This window comes from Chiloscyllium punctatum, chromosome 24 (assembly GCF_047496795.1).
Source record: "Chiloscyllium punctatum isolate Juve2018m chromosome 24, sChiPun1.3, whole genome shotgun sequence".
NCBI classification, from domain to species: Eukaryota; Metazoa; Chordata; class Chondrichthyes; order Orectolobiformes; family Hemiscylliidae; genus Chiloscyllium; species Chiloscyllium punctatum.
In genome coordinates, this window is record NC_092762.1 from 66,170,828 (window position 1) to 66,192,618 (window position 21,791).

Below are 21,791 nucleotides of genomic sequence, written 5' to 3' on the forward strand. Positions count from 1 at the left end.
AACATTTTAAAATCAAGGCACTGTTAGACCAGGAGTCAACCTAAGTCACTCTGCATTAGGGTGAAGCGTGACGTCAAGTATAATAAAGAGAGTTTATGTGTTAAGTTTATATAGGATGGAGACAGGAAGCCAGCCAAGAGAACATTCTAATAAAGTCTTGAGGTAGCAAAGACTGACCAACAGTTTCAGCAATAGATGAGTTGTACAGTGGAAATAGACAATGTTACAGAGATGTAAGTAAGCAATTTTGGTCATGGAGTGTTTGTGATCAGAAGTTCCTCTTGCTATCACATCTAAGTTGCATAAGGTCCATCTTAATCTCAGTCCAGGGAGAGGGATAGAGTTGATGGTAGGAGAGAAAGTTTGTTGTAATATTCTGAAGATAATGACTTAATTATTCTCAGTATTTAATCGAATAAAATGTCTGCTCATCCAGGATTGGATGTCAGATAACCAGCGTAACCAATTAGAAAATGGAGGGGATGGGAGAGGTACTACTTAGATAGGACTGGATATCTTCAATGAAGATGTGGAGCCTGGTGGTTTCTGACTGTGAACTATTGTAGATACCCTTGATACAAATTAATTGCTGTTAAGTTGAAAGGTCATCTTTGGATGCTGTTACAAGAAATGGAGGTTACACCTCAACCCAAGATACCATACCGCACAAATTTAATGGCTTTTAATTGACACTTCAGGGGAGATTAATAGAAATTTCCCAACTTGTAAACTGAAATTTTTCCTTGTAAAAAGATAGTATTTCAACTGATTGTAAGATGATAACATTTCTGAGGAATTAATCATCAAAAGATAGATGCTGGACATAAAAGTGAAGCAAAAATTTATTGGAGATAATCATGTTAGTATGCCATTGCTTACATGTCATTACTGTAACAAAAACATACTGTAATGTCTTCTTACACAATGTATAATCTTTTGTCCTAATTTGTAATGTGTTTAAAGGTCAAATGTCAATGCTTTAAAAGTTGATCTTGACCAAATTTTGCAACTTAATGTTAGAATTTGTTAACCAGAGAGCAAGAAGGGGCAAAAAAAAAGCAATTTGTTCCAAGAATTAAGAAATAAAACTTAACAGGTTGACTTTGAAATTATTGTAAAGATAAACTTTACTTGTTCCCAGTTCATTTTTAGTCTTCAATCTGAAGGAATTACAGACACAAAAAGTATTCTTAGACCCAGCTAAATATCAATAAGGTCACCTTATTTGACAATTGAAATGGATTTGGATGTTAATTAATTGAGGTTTTTTGCTAAAACATAGTAATGTAATAATGAACATGTGAACAAATTTTATGTAGAAATTTGCTTTCATTTATTTCATGCTTTTTTGATGCAAAAATATTCAAATTTCTCCAAAATTCAAATTTAGTGTTTACATTGGACATCTGGAAAAGTCAATCCACAATGCTTGCTGCCAAACTGCTTGTGTTTTATTTTGAAAGTATAAAGTATGATAGTAGCAAGTAAGTATAAATGTCCTTTTGAGAGATTATGATGTGAATCTATGTAAAATGCATATTTAATTGAATAAAGTTATAGAACAGCCAATCTATTAATTTGTTGAGTCTGCTAAATATCCATAGCATTAATAAGAGAATGTTTGGATTGAACATCCTATTAATAGTCCAAGTCAAAGATCACATGAACCAAATCAATAATCTTGACTTAAAAGTTGCCAACAAGAAATGTGAAATGGTTTTCAGCATTATCATTTGACCTTTGTAGATCTTTGTCTTAAGTGCTGGCAGCCTATGAGTGTCTGAACTGTTTTTTTCTGATAATATTCATTTGTCTAAATATGTTTGTTAGGTTAACTGCTATGTCTGTCTCTTATATGTATTCTCACTTCAGTTTCTTCTTCCTTTCATTTTCGCCTGCTGTCTGGCTTTGATTTCACAACTCAGTGCATGGTGGGAAGGGTATTAGGTTTACCCATAGCGAGGAGGTTTATCCTGAAAAGGGTACGTTTGAGCATAATGTTGCCACTAATGGCAGCATTAGATTGCCCGGGCTTGAAACAACTGTTCAGCTGATGTCAAAGTGGAACTTTCAAGAATCTAGTACTCAACCCCCAAATTGAGTAGTCCTGTGCATGTTTTTGTAGCATGCAGCTTCCTACAGAAAAAAAATCAAAATACACAGTAGTGGGTTGCTTGTTACAATTGTGATAATAGATAACCTTTTCATTTGGCTAAAAGGAAATGTGTTTGCAAGAGCCTGAAATGGAATTGCCTCTGAAATAATATATTCAGTTTGTAAGGAGAAAGGAAAAAAAGTTGGAATATCTGCTGGGGAGCAGAAGCACTACCATGTCCTTAAAAATCTACTGGTTTAAGCACAACTTGGATTTATTGTCGAAGTTTAAAATAATTTTAACAGTAATTTGACTCCCAGCAAACTGAATTACTACGTTTGTCATGCAGATTCGAATGTAGACTGGTGTCTGTTATTTGTAATTGCATCAAACTCTGAGCAGAACCAGTGGCATTGATAATGGCTGAAAATTTGCTTGCACTGGGATAATTGGGGAGGAAAGGTATTTCAATTGGGATGAGTTTAAGCATGTGACTTATTGAACTGCTCTATTACTAAATTAAGCCCTTTACTGGGGCTCACTTCGCATATAGTGAGTCTTGTACTGAATGCTGTGTAAAGTTGATCATCATTAAGTGATCTTTAGATTTTAAATCTATTAATCCATAGGATCTGGTGTGGATGATCCAGTCGGAGAAGTGTCCATCCATGTGGAACTTTTCACTCATCCAGGAACCGGAGAACACAAGATCACAGTTAAAGGTTGGTTAGAATGAACTAACTGTAATATAATTTCACAAGTTATGGATATAAGATTAAAACCTGCATCCTCCAAATATCTTAACAAGTAGAATTACTACAAATGTAAAATCCAAGTACTATGGGAGTTGCCTTTCAGAGTGAAATTAGAATCTTGTAGACTAATTAAATGAATACAAACTGTATTGTGTGTTATGCCATTAACATGTTTGACAATACTTGCAATCATTGTTGATTAGAGCTAGATTGTGGAAACGTATCTATTGTTTAGAGTACAGCTTTTCTCTGTTTAGATCTAAAATATCTGTCTGACAAAACTGCAACTGGAAAATCTTAGAACCCATCAGCTCTCCATGTGTTGAAGGCAGTATATCAATATGGTGCTGGGAAACTGCAAGAATTGTGCTGTCTTGGTTATTTCCTCAGACTTTATGCAGGAAGAATATTTATAATAGCTGAGGTAAAATTTTGAATCAATAAATAGCATATTGCAAGGAAGTATTCAGTGTAAAGAGACAGTGAATTTCCTAGATAATAAAAGCCAAAGATATAGGGATAATGCAGGAAATGGCACTGAGGGAGAAGATCTGCCATAATGAAGTTGAATAACAGAAACATTGTGGGATTGAATTGGCTTACTCCTGCTTCTATTCCTATATTAGATGCGGATTTGTTTCACTTGTTTAAACAAATCTGTGAACATCTGAAATAGCTATTTACTGGATTAGAGAATCTAAAAACCTTTGGCAAGTTTGGTGTATTGTGAAATCAAAATATAAGGTCACAAATGTCAACACTGCACAAATTACAGCTGGAAGATTTTCAATCACTAGCCAACCACATTGCTAAGATGTCACTTCAGTCATAAAACAGAAAGATAATTAAAAGTGACAAGCTGCATTGATTCACACTAGTCACAAAGGAATCAATAATACCAGTAAAATCCAGCTGTAAGATTTACAGCGACCAATATTATACTTGGGCCCGGTTGTTGACTCAATTCTGGGAAACACCCAACTGTAGAGAATTATTTTTCTCTGTCCCTGACTCATTTTCAGTCCACCAAGACAAAGTTGGCTAGTATGAAGCCAAAATTTAGCAAAAAGCCAATGGGAAGTTTCTCAGTCAGAAAAAGGTGAGCTAGAGGTTGCAGTGTCATGAAATTCCACAGAGATAATTGGTAGACAACTAAAATATTTTGGAAATCCATGATAATGAGAAAGTATATAAACTTATGTCTTTGCATTTTATGACTTCCTTCTATATTTGAAGCTGTAAGAGTTGCCAGTTTTCACCCCAGGTTATTTAACTTGGTTTAGCATGTTGTTGCTTCCCCATTGTTCCTTCCCCAGACTCAGCTCTTGCTAATAGACAGATCGTCTCAAGAAGCAGGCGCACCCACCTAATTATGGTTTGGAAATAAATAAATATTCTTTACCTGCTACACTTTCATAGCTTGAGTGAATAAGTTTAGTTGCAGACTCCATAGTTGCTAATCAACTTAATGTAGACCTTAAACCAACAATCTTTGAGATAGTGAATAATGAATATCCTTGTCTTATAGACAATATTGCATACTTTAAGTAGACCAGGTAGTATTCATTATTTTGTACTTAGAAATTCAGGTTGTAATTTTGTTTGCTGAGCTAGGAGGTTTGTTTTCAGACATTTCATCACTATGGTAGGTATCATCATCAGTGAGGCTCCATTGAAGCACTGATGTTATGTCCCACTTTATATGTTTGTGTCTTGGTCTCTTAAGGTGTGTGATATCATTTCCAGTTCTTTTTCTCAGAGGTTGGTAAAAGGGGTCTGTATCGATGTGTTTATTGATGGAGTTCCGGTTTGAATGCCAGGCCTCCAGGAATTCCCAAGGGTGTCTCTGTTTACCCTTTCCCAGGATCGATGTGCTGTCCCAGTTGAAGTAGTGTCCTTCATCTCTTTGAGAATACCAGTGATAGTGGGTCATGTCTTTTGGTGGCTAGTTGGTGCTTGTCTATCCTGGTGGCTAGTTTTCTGAGACCAAGGCACACAAATAGAAAGTGGGACAGAACACCAGTGCTTCACCAGAGGCTCACTGATGATGTTACTTAGCAGTGACAAAATGTCTGAAAACAAACCTTCCAGCTCAGCGAGCAAATTTATAATCTGAAACTCAACCTGAGCTACAAATCTTCTCAAATCACAAACTTAAAAATTCAGTTCAGATGTTAAGAAGAATCTGTGTAATTTAGATCAGAACTAGGAAAAGTTAGGGTTTGATTGGATTTGAACAAGGAGTGATCGATTACATCATTACCTTTTTCCAGATCTGGTAAAAGATCAATTGGCCTGAAATGTAAGCCGATGGCTTTTGATTTTTTTTTAAAAAAAGTGTGCAGATGAACATGCAAAGTAGCAGCTACAACACTGCCCCATTGATGAGAGCACTGACCAGATCATCTGCCTATTAACTCAATAAGAGCTTGCATGCAGATGGAGGACAAGATTCATACATTATAAGATGCCTCAACAATGGTGTGCCAGGTCACCAGAATCTGCCAGCTAGAGTTTAGTAGCTTTTGGGTCCTAAGGATTACCTATCAAGGCCTACTCAGAAGGAGATCCAGGAGTGATAAGTTTATGTCCTTCTCATGGGATTTGTGGGAGAGGAGTTAAAGTGGGATCAGAAGCAAGCCTCTTACTGAGGTCACCCTGTTGCCTATGATTATCCCCATATTTGCACAGTTGGAATCCCTCCTACCCCATCTCAAAATTGATAGACAGGTCATCCTGGTTTCCCACCTTTCTCCCATGCAAGGGAGGCAGGTAATTGCAGAGCCCTTAATTGAACACAAGTGCAAATCAAGAAAGTCACCCTAGATCTTCTCACCCACCAATTATTGCAGAGGCAGCAAGACAAACTTGCCCAATTACATCCCCCTCTTGCCATATGTCAGTGCCTTCAGTGTTGTGAAAATGCTGCCTGTGAATTCTGTTGATCTCCCCACAGGTGCTACGTGACCTACTGAATATTTCCAGCATTGCATTTTTATAATGTAGGCTGCAATAGAAAAGATACAACATATAAGTATATAGTTATTCATCTTAAATGGCAGTTAGTAGTCCAGGGAGCCACGAATGCTGTCCAGGCCTTTTGGAAACAATTTTACTCAGAAAACATTTCAGTGATAAACTTTTGCAATGATTTGAGGGGTCTTTTCTGCCTAACTGTACACTATCACTAATACCAGCAGTATTTTGGAAAAGAAGGGATTAAATAGTCTAATTTTCTCTTGATACAAGAACGCCGTGGACTAGAAGAAGAAGAATCTATTGCACTAAGGCACACCTGTGACCTCTGGGGCAAAATTTAACAAAACTCTGTGTGCTCTGAAATAAAGAGATGGTATTTAAATCCACGGTGTACAGGGTGCAAGCTTAGAGCTAGAACAAACAATTATCTCTGGTTACCTGTGCCATGTGCTAGTGAGGCAAGGAATAGGGAGAGAGGGGAGTTGAATATGTGGCTACAGAGATGAGGCAAAGGAAGGGTTTTAGTTAACCTGAATAATTGGGGCTCTTTCTGGGGAAGGTCGGCCCTCTATAAATGAGATGGTGCACACCTGAACAAGACGGGTACCAATGTCCTGGGGGAAATTTACTAATGCTCTTCGGCAGAATTTAAATTAATTTAGCAGGGGGATGGGAACCTAAATTGTAGTTCCAGTGTCTAGGAGGTTGGATAGTGAGGTCAAAAATATGGTCTTAAGGCCTTAAGAGTGCACTGGCAAGCAGGAAGATGGTTTAAAGTGTACTTCAAAGCCAGGAGCATCTGGAATAAAAGGTGGGTGAACTTGCAGCATGGATTGGTACCTGGGACTTTGTGGCTATTTCGGAAATATGGATAGAGCAGGGACAGGAATGGTTGTTGCAGGTTCCAGGATTTAAATGTTTCAGTAAGAACAGAGAATATGGTAAAAGAGGGGGAGGTGTGGCATTGTTAGTCAAGGACAGTATTATGGTGGCAGAAAGGATGTTTGAGGACTCGTCTATGGCGGTAGTATGGGCTAAGGTTAGAAACAGGAAAGGAGAGGTCGCCCTTTTGGGAGTATTCTTTAGGTCCCAGAGATGCAGAGGAAAGGATAGCAAAGATGATTCTACATAGGAGCAAGAGTAACTCGGTAGCTGTTATGGAGGACTTTAAGCATTTCCATTCAATATTTGGAAAGTTATAGTTAGAGTACTTTAGATGGGTCAGTTTTTGTCCAATGCATGCAGGAGTGTTTCCTGACAGTGTGTCGACAGGCCAACAAGGGGGGCAAGGCCACATTAGATTTGGAACTGAGTAATGAACCTGGCCTGGTGTTAGATTTGGAGGTAGGGGAGCACTTTGGTGATAGTGACCACAATTTGTGTATGTTCACTTTAGCGATGGAAAGAGATAGGTATATACTGCAGGGCAAGAGTTATAGCTGGGGGAAATGCATTGATGTAATTAGGCAGGATTTAGGATGCATAGGACGGGGAAGAAATCTACAGAGCTTGGGCACAATTGAAACGTGGAACTTATTCAAGGAACAGCTACTGTGTCTCCTTGATAAGTACATACTTGTCAAGCAGGGAGAAAGTGGTCGAGCGAGGGGGCCATAGTTTACTAGAGAAGTTGAACGAGTTGTCAGAGGAAGGCGGCAGCTTATGTTAGGAAGAGATGTGAAGGCTCAGTTAGGGCACTTGTGTAACAAACTAGCCAAGAAAGACCTAAACAGAGAATTAAGAGGAGCCAGGAGAGGACATGAGAAGCTGTTGGCAGATAGGATCAAGGAAAACCCTAAAGCTTTCTGTAGGAATATCAGGAATAAAAGAATGACTAGAGTAAGATTAGGGCCAATCAAGGACAGTAGTAGGAAGTTGTGCATGGAGTCAGAAGAGATAGGAGAAGCACTAAATGAATATTTTGTCAGTATTCACATTGGAAAAAGACAATGGTGCTGAGGAGAATATGGAGATACAGGCTATAGATTAAATGGGATTGAGGTTCACAAGGAGGTGGCGTTAGCAATTCTGGAAAGTGTGGGGGAAAAAAAAGTTCCCTGGGCCAGATGGGATTTATCCTAGGATTCTCTGGGAAGCCAGGGAGGAAATTGCAGAGCCTTTGGCTTTGATTTTTATGTCGTCATAGTCTCCAGGAATAGTGCCAGAAGACTGGAGGATAGCAAATTACCCTGGTAACTATAGACCAGTGAGCTTTACTTCCAACATTTTATACACAACCAAAAAGTTTAAGAGATAGGATTTGTAAACATCTGGAAAGGAATTCATCGATTACAGATAGTCAACACTGTTTTGTGAAAGGTAGGTAGTGTCTCACAAACCTTGAGTTCTTTGAGAAGGTGACCAAACAGGTGGACGAGGGTAAAGAGATTGATGTGGTGTATATGGATTTCAGTTGAGTGTGTGGTGCCAGAAAAGCACAGCCAGTCAGGCAGCATCCGCGGAAGAGAATCAACGTTTTGGGCATAAGCCCTGCTCCTCTGATGCTGCCCGACTGGCTGTGCTTTTTCGGCACCACACACTCAACTGATTTCCAGCACCTGCAGTACTCACCTTCTCAGAGTATGTGAATGTTTAGCAAGGCATTTGATAAGGTTCCCCATGGTAGGCTGTTGCACAAAATACAGAGCTGTGGGATTAAGGATGATTTAGCAGTTTGGATCAGAACTTGGCTAGCTGAAAGACAACAGAGGGTGGTAGTTGATGGGAAATGTTCATCCTGGAGTTCAGTTACTAGTGGTATATTGCAAGGATCTGTTCTGGGGCCACTGCAGTTTGTCATTTTTATAAGTTACCTGAATAAGGGGGCAGAAGGATGGGTTAGTAATTTGTGGATGACACTAATGTCAGTGGAGTTGTGGATAGTGCTGAAGGATGTTGCAGGTTACAGAAGGACAAAGGTAAGCTGCAAAGCTGGGCTGAGAGGTGGCAAATGAAGTTCAATGTGGAAAAGTATGAGGTGATTCACTTTGGAGGGAGTAACAGGAATACAGAGGACTGGACTAAATGGTAAGATTCTTGGTGGTGTAGATGAACAGAGATTTTGGTGTCCATGTACATAGATCCCTGAAAGTTGCCACCCAGGTTGATAGGGTTGTTAAGAAGGCATGCAGAGTCTTCACTTTTATTGGTAGAGGAATTGAGTTTTGGAGCCACAAGGTGATGTTGCAGCTGTACAAAACTCTAGTATGTCCACACTTGGAGTATTGCATACAGTTCTGGTCACCGCATTATAGGAAGAATGTGGAAACTTTGGAAAGGGTTCAAAGGCAATTTACAAGGATGTTACCTGGTATGGAGCGAAGGGCTTATGAGGAAAGGCTGAGAGACTTGAGTCTGTTTTTGTTAGAGAGAAGAAGGTTGAGAGGTGACTTAGCCTCTGATTATGTTATGACTCTTAGATAGGAAAAAAGCTCTCGCTATCCACCCTTGGATGGTGATAGCTAGCACAAGGGAACATAACTTTAAATTGAGGGGTGATAGATATAGGACAGATGTCAGGTGTAGTTTATTTACTCAGAATAGTAGGGGCGTGGAATGGCTTGCCTGCAACAGTAGTAGACTCACCAATTTTAAGGGTATTTAAATGTAATTGGATAAACATATGGATGAAAAAGGAATGGTGTAGTATAGATTGTTGCACTGACCTGTGGAATCAAGGGCCAAAGGACCTGTACTGCAATGTTCTATGAAAATCTTTGGTTTTGCTTTCTTTGTAGTTGTGGCTGCTAATGATCTAAAGTGGCAAACAACTGGCATCTTCCGTCCATTCGTTGAAGTTAATATGATTGGACCTCATCTTAGTGACAAGAAGAGGAGGTTTGCCACTAAATCCAAAAACAACAGCTGGGCTCCAAAATTCAATGAAACCTTTCAATTGTATGTATCCTTTCAATCTCTGTTTTGCAAAATGTTTGTTTAATACAATTTGATTGTTGCAAGTGCTATGATTGTTAAGTTGATGTCCATTACCTAAAAACAGAAAATCCATTGAACTAATTTGTGTATCATTGCATGTTGTTCTAAATAGTTAAGTAGCAGCCCAGTCCTAATTATGTATCACAATTCTCTGGGATTATCACATGTACAATCAAATAGTCCAGGTGCACATTTTCACTTGATATAGGGAACGAAGAGAAAAAAAAATTGCAGAGTGGTGGTGAAATTTAAAAGACAAATATAAACAGATTTAGAAATAAATTTTTGAAACCAGCATTCAGTCAAACCTCTTGCTATTAACATTTATCCTTCATACACCTATATAACCTACAGGTTAACCTTGATTGTAGTGTTTCACCTGACAAGCAATTAGGGGTTTAAACAAGGCAAAGAATTTGTTGTACCATTATGCAGATGGATACGGCTTTAGAGAGGTTGTCCAATGGACAAAAGTTTCTTGATACACTATGCATTTTACTCAAGCATACAGTTTGTGACATGACCATAAACAGCATGAGATCATTACAATATTGATGTCTCATTAGAAGGCTAGACTAGTCAATGGTTGGGATAAGCATTTGGGAAAATGGGACTGGGATATCATAGCTATTACAGAAATAGCAGCTTAATGTGCAAGGAAGGATGAGGCAGGGTGACATTTTTGGTTACAGGTAACATTACAGCTGTACTTATGGAGGATATTCCTTGCAGTACATCCAGTGAAGTTATTTGGGTGCAGCTGAGAAATTAGAAAGGGATGATCACCTTATTGGGATTGTACTATAGAACCCCAAGTAGTCAACGAGAAACTGAGAAGCACATTGTTCAGGACATCTTTGTTGATAAAAATGATAAGCTTGTAACAGCAGGGGCTTTAGACTTTCCATAGACTGGGACTGCTGTAGTGTAGAGGGCTTGGATGGAGAGGAATTGAAGTGTGTACAAGAAAACTCTTATTCAGTACGTAGGTGAACTTTCTAGAGAAGGAGCAAAACTTTATCTCCTCTTGGGAAATTAGACAGAACAAATGACAGGTGTCAGTAGGGAAGTACTTTGGGACCAGTGACAATAATTCAATTAGTTTTAAAATAGTTATGAAAAAAAGGATAGACCTGATCTAAAAGTTAAAGTTCTAAATTGGAGCAAGGCCAATTTTGACAGTGTTAGGCAAGAACTTTCAAAAGCTGATTGGGAGAAGCTATTTGCAGTAAAGGGATGGTTGGAAAGTGGGAGGTCTTCAAAAATTAGATGAGGCGTTATGTTCCTGTTAATGTATAGGGCCAGGCTGGTAGGGTAGGGAATGCTGGATGACTAGAGAAACTGAGGCTCTGGTCAAAAAAAAAAGGAGGCATATGGCAGATATAGTAAACGGAGATTGAGAGAATCCCTCAAGGGGTATAAGGGCAGGAGTATACGAGAGAGAAATCAGCAGGGCAAAAAAGGACATGAGATACTTTAGCAAATGGATTAAAATGAATCCAAAGAGGTCCTACAAATAGATTAAGGGTAAAAGATTAACTAGGGAGAGAATAGAGCACTTTAAAGAACAAAAAGACTGTGTGTGGTACCACAAGAAATGGGGAAGATACTAAACTATTATTATTTTGCATCGGTGTTTACTTTGAAGTACATGAAAGTTAGTACCCTTTATTTCTTCACCTTCTCGATCTTGAAAAATGTCCATGTTAACAAGGTGATGGTATTGGATGTTTTTTAAAATGCATGAAGATGGATAAAGCCCTAGGACCTGATCAGGTGTATCCCAGAACTTTGTGGGAAGCTAGGGAAGTGATTGCTCAACTTCTTGGTGAGATATTTGTATCATTAGTAGCCTCGAGTGAGATGCCTGATGACTACACCTGGTGGCTAATGGGGTGCCATTATTTAAGGAAGTTGGTAAAGAAAAGCCAAAAACTATAGATCGGTGATCCTGCCATCAGGGTGGGCAAATTGGTGGGAGGGGATTCTGAAGGATAGGATTTATATATATATATTAGGAAAGGCAAGGACTGATGAAGGAGAGTCAACACTGCTTTGTGCATGGGAAATAGTCTCACCAATTTAACTGAGTTTTTGAAGAAGTGACGAAGAAAATTGATGAAGGCAGTGTGGTGGACATGGTCTATGTGGATTTCAGCAAGGCTTTTGACAAGGTTCCATGTAACAGACGAGTTAATAAGGTTAGATCACAAAATCAAGGGACACCTAGCCATTTTGCTACAACATTGGCTTGAAGGTAGGAGACAGAGGGTGGTGGAGAGTTGTTTTTCAGACTGGAGGCCTTTGACCAACAGTGTGCCACAAGGACCAGTGCTGAGTCCACTACTACTTGTCATTTATAAACGATTTGATGTGAACATAGGAGAAATGGTTAAGTAGTTTGCAGATGACACCAAAATCAGTTGTGTAGTAGACAGTGAAGGTGGTTATATTAGTACAACAGGACCTTGATCAGATGGGCCATTGGGCCAAGGAGTGGCAGATGGAGTTTATTTTAAATAAATGAAAGGTGCTGCATTTTGGCAGGATAATTGAGGGCAGGACTTACACACACAATGCTAGATCCTGGGAAGTGTTGCTGAATTGACATTAGGCTATGGTTTCATAGTTACTTGAAGGTGGAGTCACAGGTAGACAGCATAGTGAAGGCGGCTTGCCTTTATTGGTCAGTGCATTGAGTATAGAAGTTGGGATGTCATATTGCAGCTATACAGGACATTGGTTAGGCCACTTTTAAAATACTGCACTCAGTTCTAGTCTCCCCGCAGTAGGGAGGGTATTATTAAACTTGGAAGTGTGCAGAAAGATTTAAGGATGTTGGAGGATTGGAACTATAAGGCAAGGCTGAAGAGGCTGGCATTATTTTCCCTGGAGCATTGGAGGCTAAAGGGTGACCTTACAGAGAAGTTTATAAAATCATGAGGGGCATGGATAGGGTAAATACTCAGATTTTTTCCCAAGGTAGGCGAGAACAAAACTAGAGGGCATTTGTTTAATGTGAGAGGGTAAAGATATAAAAAGGGACCCAACGGGCAACTTTTTCCACTCAGGGTGGTCTGTGTCTCTATGGAATGAACTACCAGAGAAAATGGTAGAGGCTGGTACAATTACAACAATTAAAAGGCACCTGGATGAGTACATGAATAGGAAGGGTTTAGGGGGATATGGGCCAAATGCTGGCAAATGGTACTAGATTTATTTAGGATAACTGGTCAGCACGGACAAGTTGGACCAAAGTGCCTATTTCCATGCTGTACAACTGACTTTCCATTGCAAAGCTAATCACGCTCCTAATGTGTCCATGTCCCTCAATTGCAAATTTTTGCAATGATTTCCACTCTAATTTTAAGATATTTCTATTTTATGCGCATTGTGGTTTTAGCTGTGTTGTTAAAATGACTCCTATCTCCTTTAAGTCTGCATCACTCTGAATTAAGTTGACATTCAATGCTTTAGTTTTGAATTCTGAATCAAGTGTCACCTGACACCAACCTCCCAGTCTCCCTGTATAAGTCTACGTAGGTGTCTTGTTTCTAATTTCGATACCTGTTCGCAACCACACATTGAAACGGAGACCATGGCAATCAGTACATTATTCTACAGCCTTCCAACTCAAAGTAAAAAGATTTCTCCAGTCTTAAATCATGCACAGTTGGTCTTAAATAAGTGCCCCTTCATTTTACAGCCCTCATCACTGGAAACACTTCACTTTGATGTATACGGGCCTATGTAAATTTTAAACATAACAAATCATTCATCACCTTCCTGGTTTTAAAATTAAAAAGCCCCTATTTTGCAAGCCATAGCTATATTTCTTCACATCTGACAGTACTCCTAATGAATCTGCACTCTACATCTCTATTGTATCAATTTAAAGTATGGATCTTAAAACTACATGCATATCTTCAATCATGGTCCTGATGAGAATTTTAGATTCATCACTCCATTAGGTCTTTTAAATTTAATACTTCACACCATAAAAGCAACTAGTACATTAATGTTTGGTAGTCTTTCATTGACATGCTGATTTGAACGTTTTGTCAACTAAAATCACAAATCCTTCTCCTCAGCATCACATTACTTTTTGTAATCCCAAAATGCATCATTTCACATTTAATTCTATTTTCTGCTTTATCTCTTACCCCCCCGCCCCCAGTTTATCACATTAATATTTTGCTTTCATTTTCCTGCATCCCTCCCAGCCTACTTCTCAAACTTTTATTTGTTTGTGATATGTGGGCATTGCAGGCTAGATTAGCATTTATTGTTTCAATCCTCATTAAGCTGGAGAAGGTAGTGGTGATCACCTTCTGAATTGCTACAGTCCTTGGGGTGTAAGTGCTGAGTGGTTTGCTAGGTCATTTCAAAGGCCAGTTGAGTCAAACACATTGTTGAGAGTTGGGGAGTTCACAGCAGGTTTTTAAAAAAAAAAGGCAAATTTCTTTCCCTGAAGAATAAGTAATGTACAGCTTGGAAACAGACCAGTCAAACTCATCCAAGGCGAACGAATATCCTAATCTAGTCCCATTTGCTAGCACAAACCTTTCAATCCCACCGGGGAACGTCGATTATCCAAACATTATGGGTGGGCACTATTTCGTTCGGATAATAATTATTCGGTTAATTGATTAAATGCCTTTCCTCTGGGGCTCTGAGTTTTTAAAGTCTGCTCCCTGTTCAGGAGACTGCAGAAGCACACAGCACACGAGGCCCCACCCCCAACACTAACACCAACTCCCACCCCTTGCCCCCAACTGGACACCAACACGCAATTTTTTGACAGGTTCCACCTCTGCCTTAGAGTGGAGAGATTATCAGGGGGTGGCAGGGTTAGGGTACATCCCGGTGTAAAACTCCAGGTAAAGTGGGGGGGGCGCGGGCAGATAGTCATTTGGAGACAGTGCCGATTTAATCACTGTAAACAAAAGATACAATCACTCTTGGAAACACATCATTGATGCAATGTTTCTATCGGGATCTCAAGATCTCCTTCAGATAATCTGATTTTCAGATAATTGGTACTCGGATAATCTAGGTTCCTCTGTATCTCCTTTTTATTTGAATTCCACCCATACAGCTTCATTGGACGATCCCCCAGAAAATCCTTTAAGTACTGCTATGATGTGTTCCCTAATCAGAAACATCACTTCCTACCCTCTCTTGCCTCCCTCCCTATTCATCATATAGCATCTAAAGCCTGTAACATGGAGTTGCCAATCATGTCTCTCCCTCAACTATGTTGTTTCTGTAATTGCTAATGATATCCCAATCCCACGTTCACACACATGCCCTGAGTACATCTGCCTTACCCCTTGCATTGTAAATAAGTTACCTTGTTCTGACTTGCAATTGCCTGCCTTATTTAAATATCTTGTTTTTAACTTTCAAATCATTCTCATCTGTCTCTTTCCTCATTACAGTTTACGAACCCTATCCCCCCCTCACAAAGGGAGCACCAGGATATTATGAATCCTGTCCCTTTTGAACAGACCTGTATCAAAGAGCACAGTGATCCAAAAATCTGAATCCTTGCCCCTTGCATCATTTCCTCAACCACTGATTTATCTGCCCTGTCTGCCTATTTCTACATGGCACCAGCAGTGATCCAGAGATTACTACCTTGGAGTTACTGCTTTTTAACGTCCTACCTAACTGCCTATATCCACTCCACAAAGCTCTCTCACTACCTATGTCAATCCTAGCAATGTGTAAAACAACTTCAGCTTCTCACTCTCCCCTTTGACAATATGCTGCATTGCTCCAAGATGTCCTTGACCCTGGCACCACAGGGTAATAATCCATCCTGAACAGGAGAGTCGCCTATAACCAATTGCTCATTTGAAATCTTGACAAGTGCCACTGAACAAAATTAATTTGTGCCCAAGAAGTGGTTGCCACTTAATTTTCCAACAATTCCCAAAACAAATATTTATATTTGAGATGGACCACACGAGACTTCTGCACTACCTTCCTACCTCTCCTGATAGTCATCCATCTGCCTGTCTATACCTGCAGTGTGACCACATCAAGCTACTAGCCATCACATCAGCTACCGCTTCAGCTAATCCATATGGTGTGATATGAAACACATCCAAACATACCTCCTGCAGACAGTCTCCAGAACAGTCAACTGTTCCCTAATCCCCCACCATCTGACAGGAGAAGCATACCACTCTCCACTGACTGCCATATTTGCCTCCTTAAAAAGATTATCTTACATAAACTTGCCAAATAGGACCAACTGTTTGCTGGGGAACTGAAAGCCTATTATGGCCCCTAAAAACAAACGGCGCTAAATATAATTTCTTCTCTTTGCATACTTAGAATTCTTAAAATCCAACACTTCATTTGAGTCAGAGCAACCAAAAACAGCTTTCTTTCTGCCAAGTTTTTTGCCAACTCAACCGGTCTACCATCCTTACGAATTGCCTTCCCCTTTTGGCGTCACCTCCAGATTTGGCAAAAGTACATTCACTTACCTGCTTAATCCAATGCACCAACTTATAATGAGAGTATACATATGCATCAGACCTGAAGCCAACTCAAACATTTAATTATTGTATGAAAAGTGGAGCGTCCATGAAACAGGATCATCTTATATACTACAATCTGCACTATGATTTTACTTTGAGTAACAAACACACTTTCAATTCAACCTACAGACAAATAGAAATAGTTTGAGATTGTGGCTGTTCTTCAACAGCTTTCTCCTTTCCCCAAACATCCCTGTCCCAAGCCTCCACTCAGCACCGCACTCCAGACCTGTCCACCACTCCCCCCTCTGATCAATCACCTTCAACCACCTTCCCCCTCCCCCCTCTCATTTATCTCTCAGCCCCAGCCCAAAAGCCTCATTCCTGATGAGGGGTTTATGCCTAGAACATCAATTCTCCTGCTCCTTGATGCTGCCTGACCTGCTGTGCTTTCCGAGCAACACACTCTTGACTGATCTCCAGCATCTGCAGACCTCACTTCCTCTTGTTCTTCAACCTTGGTTGCATATTCTAACACAAATCAAATAGCTGTAGATCTCCTTTGTTGGCTATGGTCTGGGAAATTACAATACTGGTTTTGGAAAATGGTTTTTACAGTCAAATACTAGCTTGCCACTAACCCCTCATTGTATCCAGGCTGAGGAGTGCTCCAAACAAATGCTGGCTTGCCTGCACCAGCGGTGGGGTACTTTCATGATCACACCCTGGAGTAGGATGTGAACCTATCGCCTTCTGGCTGAGAGGCACCCAGAGTTCTCCAGCCCCAGATTACTAGTTGTCAAGAACCTAAAATCAAGGAGCATCCATAGCTCTTATCAGTTAAATGAATTCCAAAGATTACTAAAAGATCAGTGAAGACACTTTTCCTTAAGTCAGACCCAAATCGGCTAAGTGTGTAAGTGACAATTTTGACAAATTTGCTGAAGTTCTTTGAGTATATAATGAGCAGAGTTGCTAAAGGGAGAAATGATTAAATCTAGTGTATTTGGATTTCCAGACATTTGTTGAGAAATTTTTGATAAGTCTATTGCCAAAGACCAGGTTGGGTATTCTTGTGCATGGAGTAAAGATAGCACACAGGTGCAACAAGTAATTAAAAAAAGAAATGGAACTAGTTTTGTATGAGTAGGAAATTTAAAAATAGAGAAGTAATATTAGAACAAACTGTTTTAGAGTGTTGATGAGGCCACACTTGAAATACTGTGTACAATTTCAGGTCCTTGTATTTAAAAGAGATATTAGTATTGGAGGGAATTAAGAGATATACACCATGGTGATTCCTAGGTTGAAGGAATTTACTTAACAAGGACAGCTAAACGCCAATAAGACAAATTAAAAGGATAGGAACCCACAATAATCAAGATAGTCACTTTTCTCTTTCCCTCTTTATGTTGCAAATGTTACATTATCCTTTCTCCAAAATTATTCCAAAATATCAACATCATCCTTACTGGAGTTATTGCAACTATCAGCAATAGACAAAAATAGTAGTAAATAATTATTGGATGCTGCACCACAGCTAGGGATGGATTAGTTTTGTAAACATTATGTAATTAATTTGCTTCATTATTTTACAGCACATTGAGTGCCGAGGATGGCCCAGAATGTTACGAACTACAGATTTGTGTGAAAGACTACTGTTTTGCCCGAGAAGATCGAAGTGTTGGCATTGCTGTGATGCAGTTGCGTGATATTGTGCAGAAGGGAAGTTGTGCCTGTTGGTTACCACTTGGACGCAGAATTCATATGGATGAGACAGGACTAACAGTCCTCAGGATACTGTCACAAAGAAACAATGATGAAGTGGCAAAGGAGTTTGTAAAATTAAAATCTGATATACGTTCTGCTGAAGAAGGCAGTTGAGAAAAGTGGCCAAAATCCCATGTAGAGCAAAGTTTAAAACTTTAATTTCTTAAGCTCATTGGAGCTTTGTTTTCTCATCTAATGAAGCCACATGTCCCACTTATGAAATAAGCAAAAAAAAAATCAGCAAGAGGTCGAGTCAAGTTTTGGTATATGCATGATTTATCATCTGTAGTTTTTTTTGCCGGTGTGGACAATTAACTTTATTTCATTTATTTTGTTCATGAAAGGCAGCACTCAGTCCTTTGAAATATGACTAATCACAAACAACTGGATTGACTTTCCGTTAAGGCTAATATCACTTGTGTAAATAAATCCCGCATGACTCTGAGCCTGTGTACAATGAGCACTGTGATCCTGTCCTTGTGGAGAGACCTACAGCTGAGAGAACTTATATACCTCTTGTGAAAAGTCTCAGTTACCTTCCTCTTCAATACCAAAATGCCAAAGTGTCTTTATACTCACTGGTGTAGCCAATTTCTTACACATTCCACATTTCTTGAACAGATTGCTACTCTGAGTTATACTCACGAACAGGCTTGGTATTCTACAAATTACAGGATTAGACCCAAGTTTTTTGCCTTTAGTTTATTGCATCGCAAACAAATGACTGCTGAAAATAGGTTAGTTCTAGAACAGATTTAAAATTTGATAATCAAAAGGTTAATCTCTCAAATATTCCAAGAATCATTAATTCTAAAAAAATTCCCATCTTTCAATTTTGCTTCAGATTATGCAGTGACTGAAGAGTATTGTAATAGTCTTGTTACATTAGCCACAATTAATTTTACACAAAATTGTTACAATCTTGTATAAAATGTCCTTTTCCATCATTTTGTATTCTTGCATTATTCATGTACAGGATGTGGGCTTAATTGGCAAAGCCTGTAGTATATCTCTTTTTGCCCTCCTGGATAGCTGACTGGCTTGCTTGGCTATAATCAGACAGCATTTAAAAATCAGCCTCACTACTATCCTTACAGTTATCACTGAAGAAACCTCGTGAACCAGATGGGTTTTTCATGACAATCTAGTAGATACATGGTCATCCTTACAGATAGCTTTATTCTGGATTCAAGTTTTAGGTGTTGTAGGATTGAACTTTCCTGGACAATTGATCCAGAGATGCTTCTGGATTGTTTGTCCAGTAACATAACTATGCTAACTTTCCCACTGATATACTAATTAAACATCTTATTTTTTTCCCCCCTTTCTCCGTACTATCAATGACCCTTGTGAACATTTGACACCTTGATAAAACTGCAGAAAATTAGCGTGTTTTAAACATAGAACCTAAAGACACACAAAGGAACAGAGATTATTGCTTTGTCAAAAGGACACTAAATACAGGTTTTCCAGTTCTAAACTAGTAATAAAAGATTGATTCTAGTATCAAAAAAAGTTATTTCACAACCACCATACTTTAGTATAAAAGCCAACATGTTCACACAGATTCCCTTCATTCTATTATCAACTAAACTTGGGTGCTTGGTTAACTTTGTTTCCTTGACGATGGATTGCAAACTTTTTAAAAACCGTCAATTTGGCCAATCTTTTAATATCAAAGCTTATTTTATGTCAAAACAAAGTTCATTGTAAAGTTAAAACACTACAATATCACCCAACATAAAAACATCAGAATCCAGTAGGATAGAAGAGTGAGGTTTATTGCTCTTAAAATGCTAAAATCTTAGATGGTCAGATTATTGAAAGCGGACGTCAGACTATATCTAATACTAGAAAACATATTTAGTGTCTGAATTGGAAGGAGGAAAATGTCATCTTTGCTTACCTAAATGATTCATTATACAACTGGTGGCTTAAAACTATGATAACTGAAGTTTTAAAATGTAAGTGGTCAGAGATCATGTACACAAATCCTTCAGAAAACAACTCAGTTACCCAAAATGATATCTAGTGAAAGACCATTTTCTTCAAACTGAAAGTAACTTTATACTGTACAGTATGCAGCTACTACTGTTTTCTTTGTTCTACAACTAATTTAAAAAACACTTTTTACAATTCAATCTACTTTACTACTGAATCAAGCGAGTGTAAAAATTACATTGATGTCTTGAAACCTTTGGCAACTGTGTAATGCTCCATATGCCTGGGATACATACTTTCAATTGGTCTAGACCAAAAAAAAGCCTTTTGTCTAGCCTGAAGCAAACTAGGGTTAAAATTGGAATATAACAGTCCATGCATTAAGAGTTACCATCTTACAATCACAGAATTGACAATTTAAATATCTTGCCACCTAATTAAATATGAGCGCGGCAGAGGGAAAAGAACAGCATTCAAAATAGTAAAGAGTAGAAAAAAAAACTTCTGTCTAATCCTAGGAGGTGAACTCAAGGTAACCTTTGCTTTTGGTTTGAAACTGCATTGCTGTACCAACAGTGGTATTCTCTCAAGTTCACTGTGGGTGACACTTGTTTTGCTGCCTTACATGCAAAGTTTAATGTAAGAATTGATTTTCTTTTGTAAGTGAGGGAATGCATGACAGTAAAATAGTCCTAAATGAAGGGTGTGGCATTTTCTATGGTTGAATATTCATTATCACTTCTGCTTCATTGTTTTTAATATTTATTTTGGATTTCTTTCAATTTCATGAATTAATCCAGTGATCTTCCATCAGGATTAAGAATTTCCTATAGATTCAAAAATTTGAAGGGGTTCTTAATTCTACTTCATAATATTCAGCATTAGAAACAATAATCTTCCTCAACAGTACCTGCTACACTATTACTACTGACATGTAGAGGGACTGAAGGAGGGCTGATACCAGCATTTATAGTCATTTCACTAGGGTAGAAATGACGTCCAGTCTTCTTTGGGTGAGTGGAGGAAGATTAAAAAAAGGAGCAATATTAACCAAATAATTTAAAGGGGATGCCAAACAGGCATAAATATAGAATGTTCATGTATATTCTATGACCTTTAGACCTTTAATAAAAACTGGGTATATCGAATTAAAATACAGATTAACCCTTAACCATAACTGAATGATGGAACAAACTCAAGAGGCTGAATGGTCTACTTCTGATTTTGTTAGCTATGAGGCAGTTTGGAATATTTTGAAGTCATGAAAGGAGATTATTTTTAAAAGAATTTTGGAAATAGCCATTTTCAGCATCTGTGGAGAGAGATTTTACTTTTCAGGCCTGAAAAATTCAATGTTACACGGATAATCATTTCTTTAAAATTATGTTAATATTGGACAAGTCAGATCCCAGACAACTGGCTTGAAAAAACAAAAATGAAATATGATCCAAGTTATCTCTCAATGAAATTTAAGCATGTAATACTGTTTAACAAGAATTAAACTGAAAAAAAATAATAAACTACACCATCAAGTTATAATGCAAAAATACAAAGATTTCAAACAAGTATAATCCCAAAATATTCCTCTATAAGAAAATAAGAAAAAAAATTTAAAAAAATAAAAAAACTTTTGTATGATACCAAAAAACATAATTCTTACTGTTCTCACACCACAGTCTAACAAACATCTCGTTAAGTATAGGTCATTTGTGACCAACTTTTAGACTGGAACTAAAGATGGTTTCTTGGAGATATTATACAGCAGAGTTTCAACTTTAACCTACTCAGGGTTAGGAGCACCAGTTTGTAGCCATTCTTGTT

The 21,791-nt window shown here is 38.5% G+C and overlaps 1 protein-coding gene across 8 annotated transcripts in view; it reads left to right on the forward strand.

Annotated features, from left to right (window-relative positions):
• LOC140494648 (protein unc-13 homolog A-like) overlaps positions 1-20,671 on the forward strand; it is a 425,496-nt gene extending 404,825 nt beyond the window's left edge. For 5 of the 8 annotated variants that reach the window (XM_072594058.1, XM_072594057.1, XM_072594065.1 and 2 more), the window contains 4 exons: positions 1,926-1,982; positions 2,725-2,817; positions 9,567-9,726; positions 17,858-20,671. In XM_072594058.1, the coding sequence (XP_072450159.1) occupies positions 1,926-1,982; positions 2,725-2,817; positions 9,567-9,726; positions 17,858-18,143 (596 nt within the window). In that variant the 3' untranslated portion in view covers positions 18,144-20,671. The remainder of the gene's footprint in view (positions 1-1,925; positions 1,983-2,724; positions 2,818-9,566; positions 9,727-17,857) is intronic. The other 3 variants (XM_072594062.1, XM_072594061.1, XM_072594064.1) reach the window with 1 other exon arrangement.
• Positions 20,672-21,791: the final 1,120 nt, after the last annotated feature.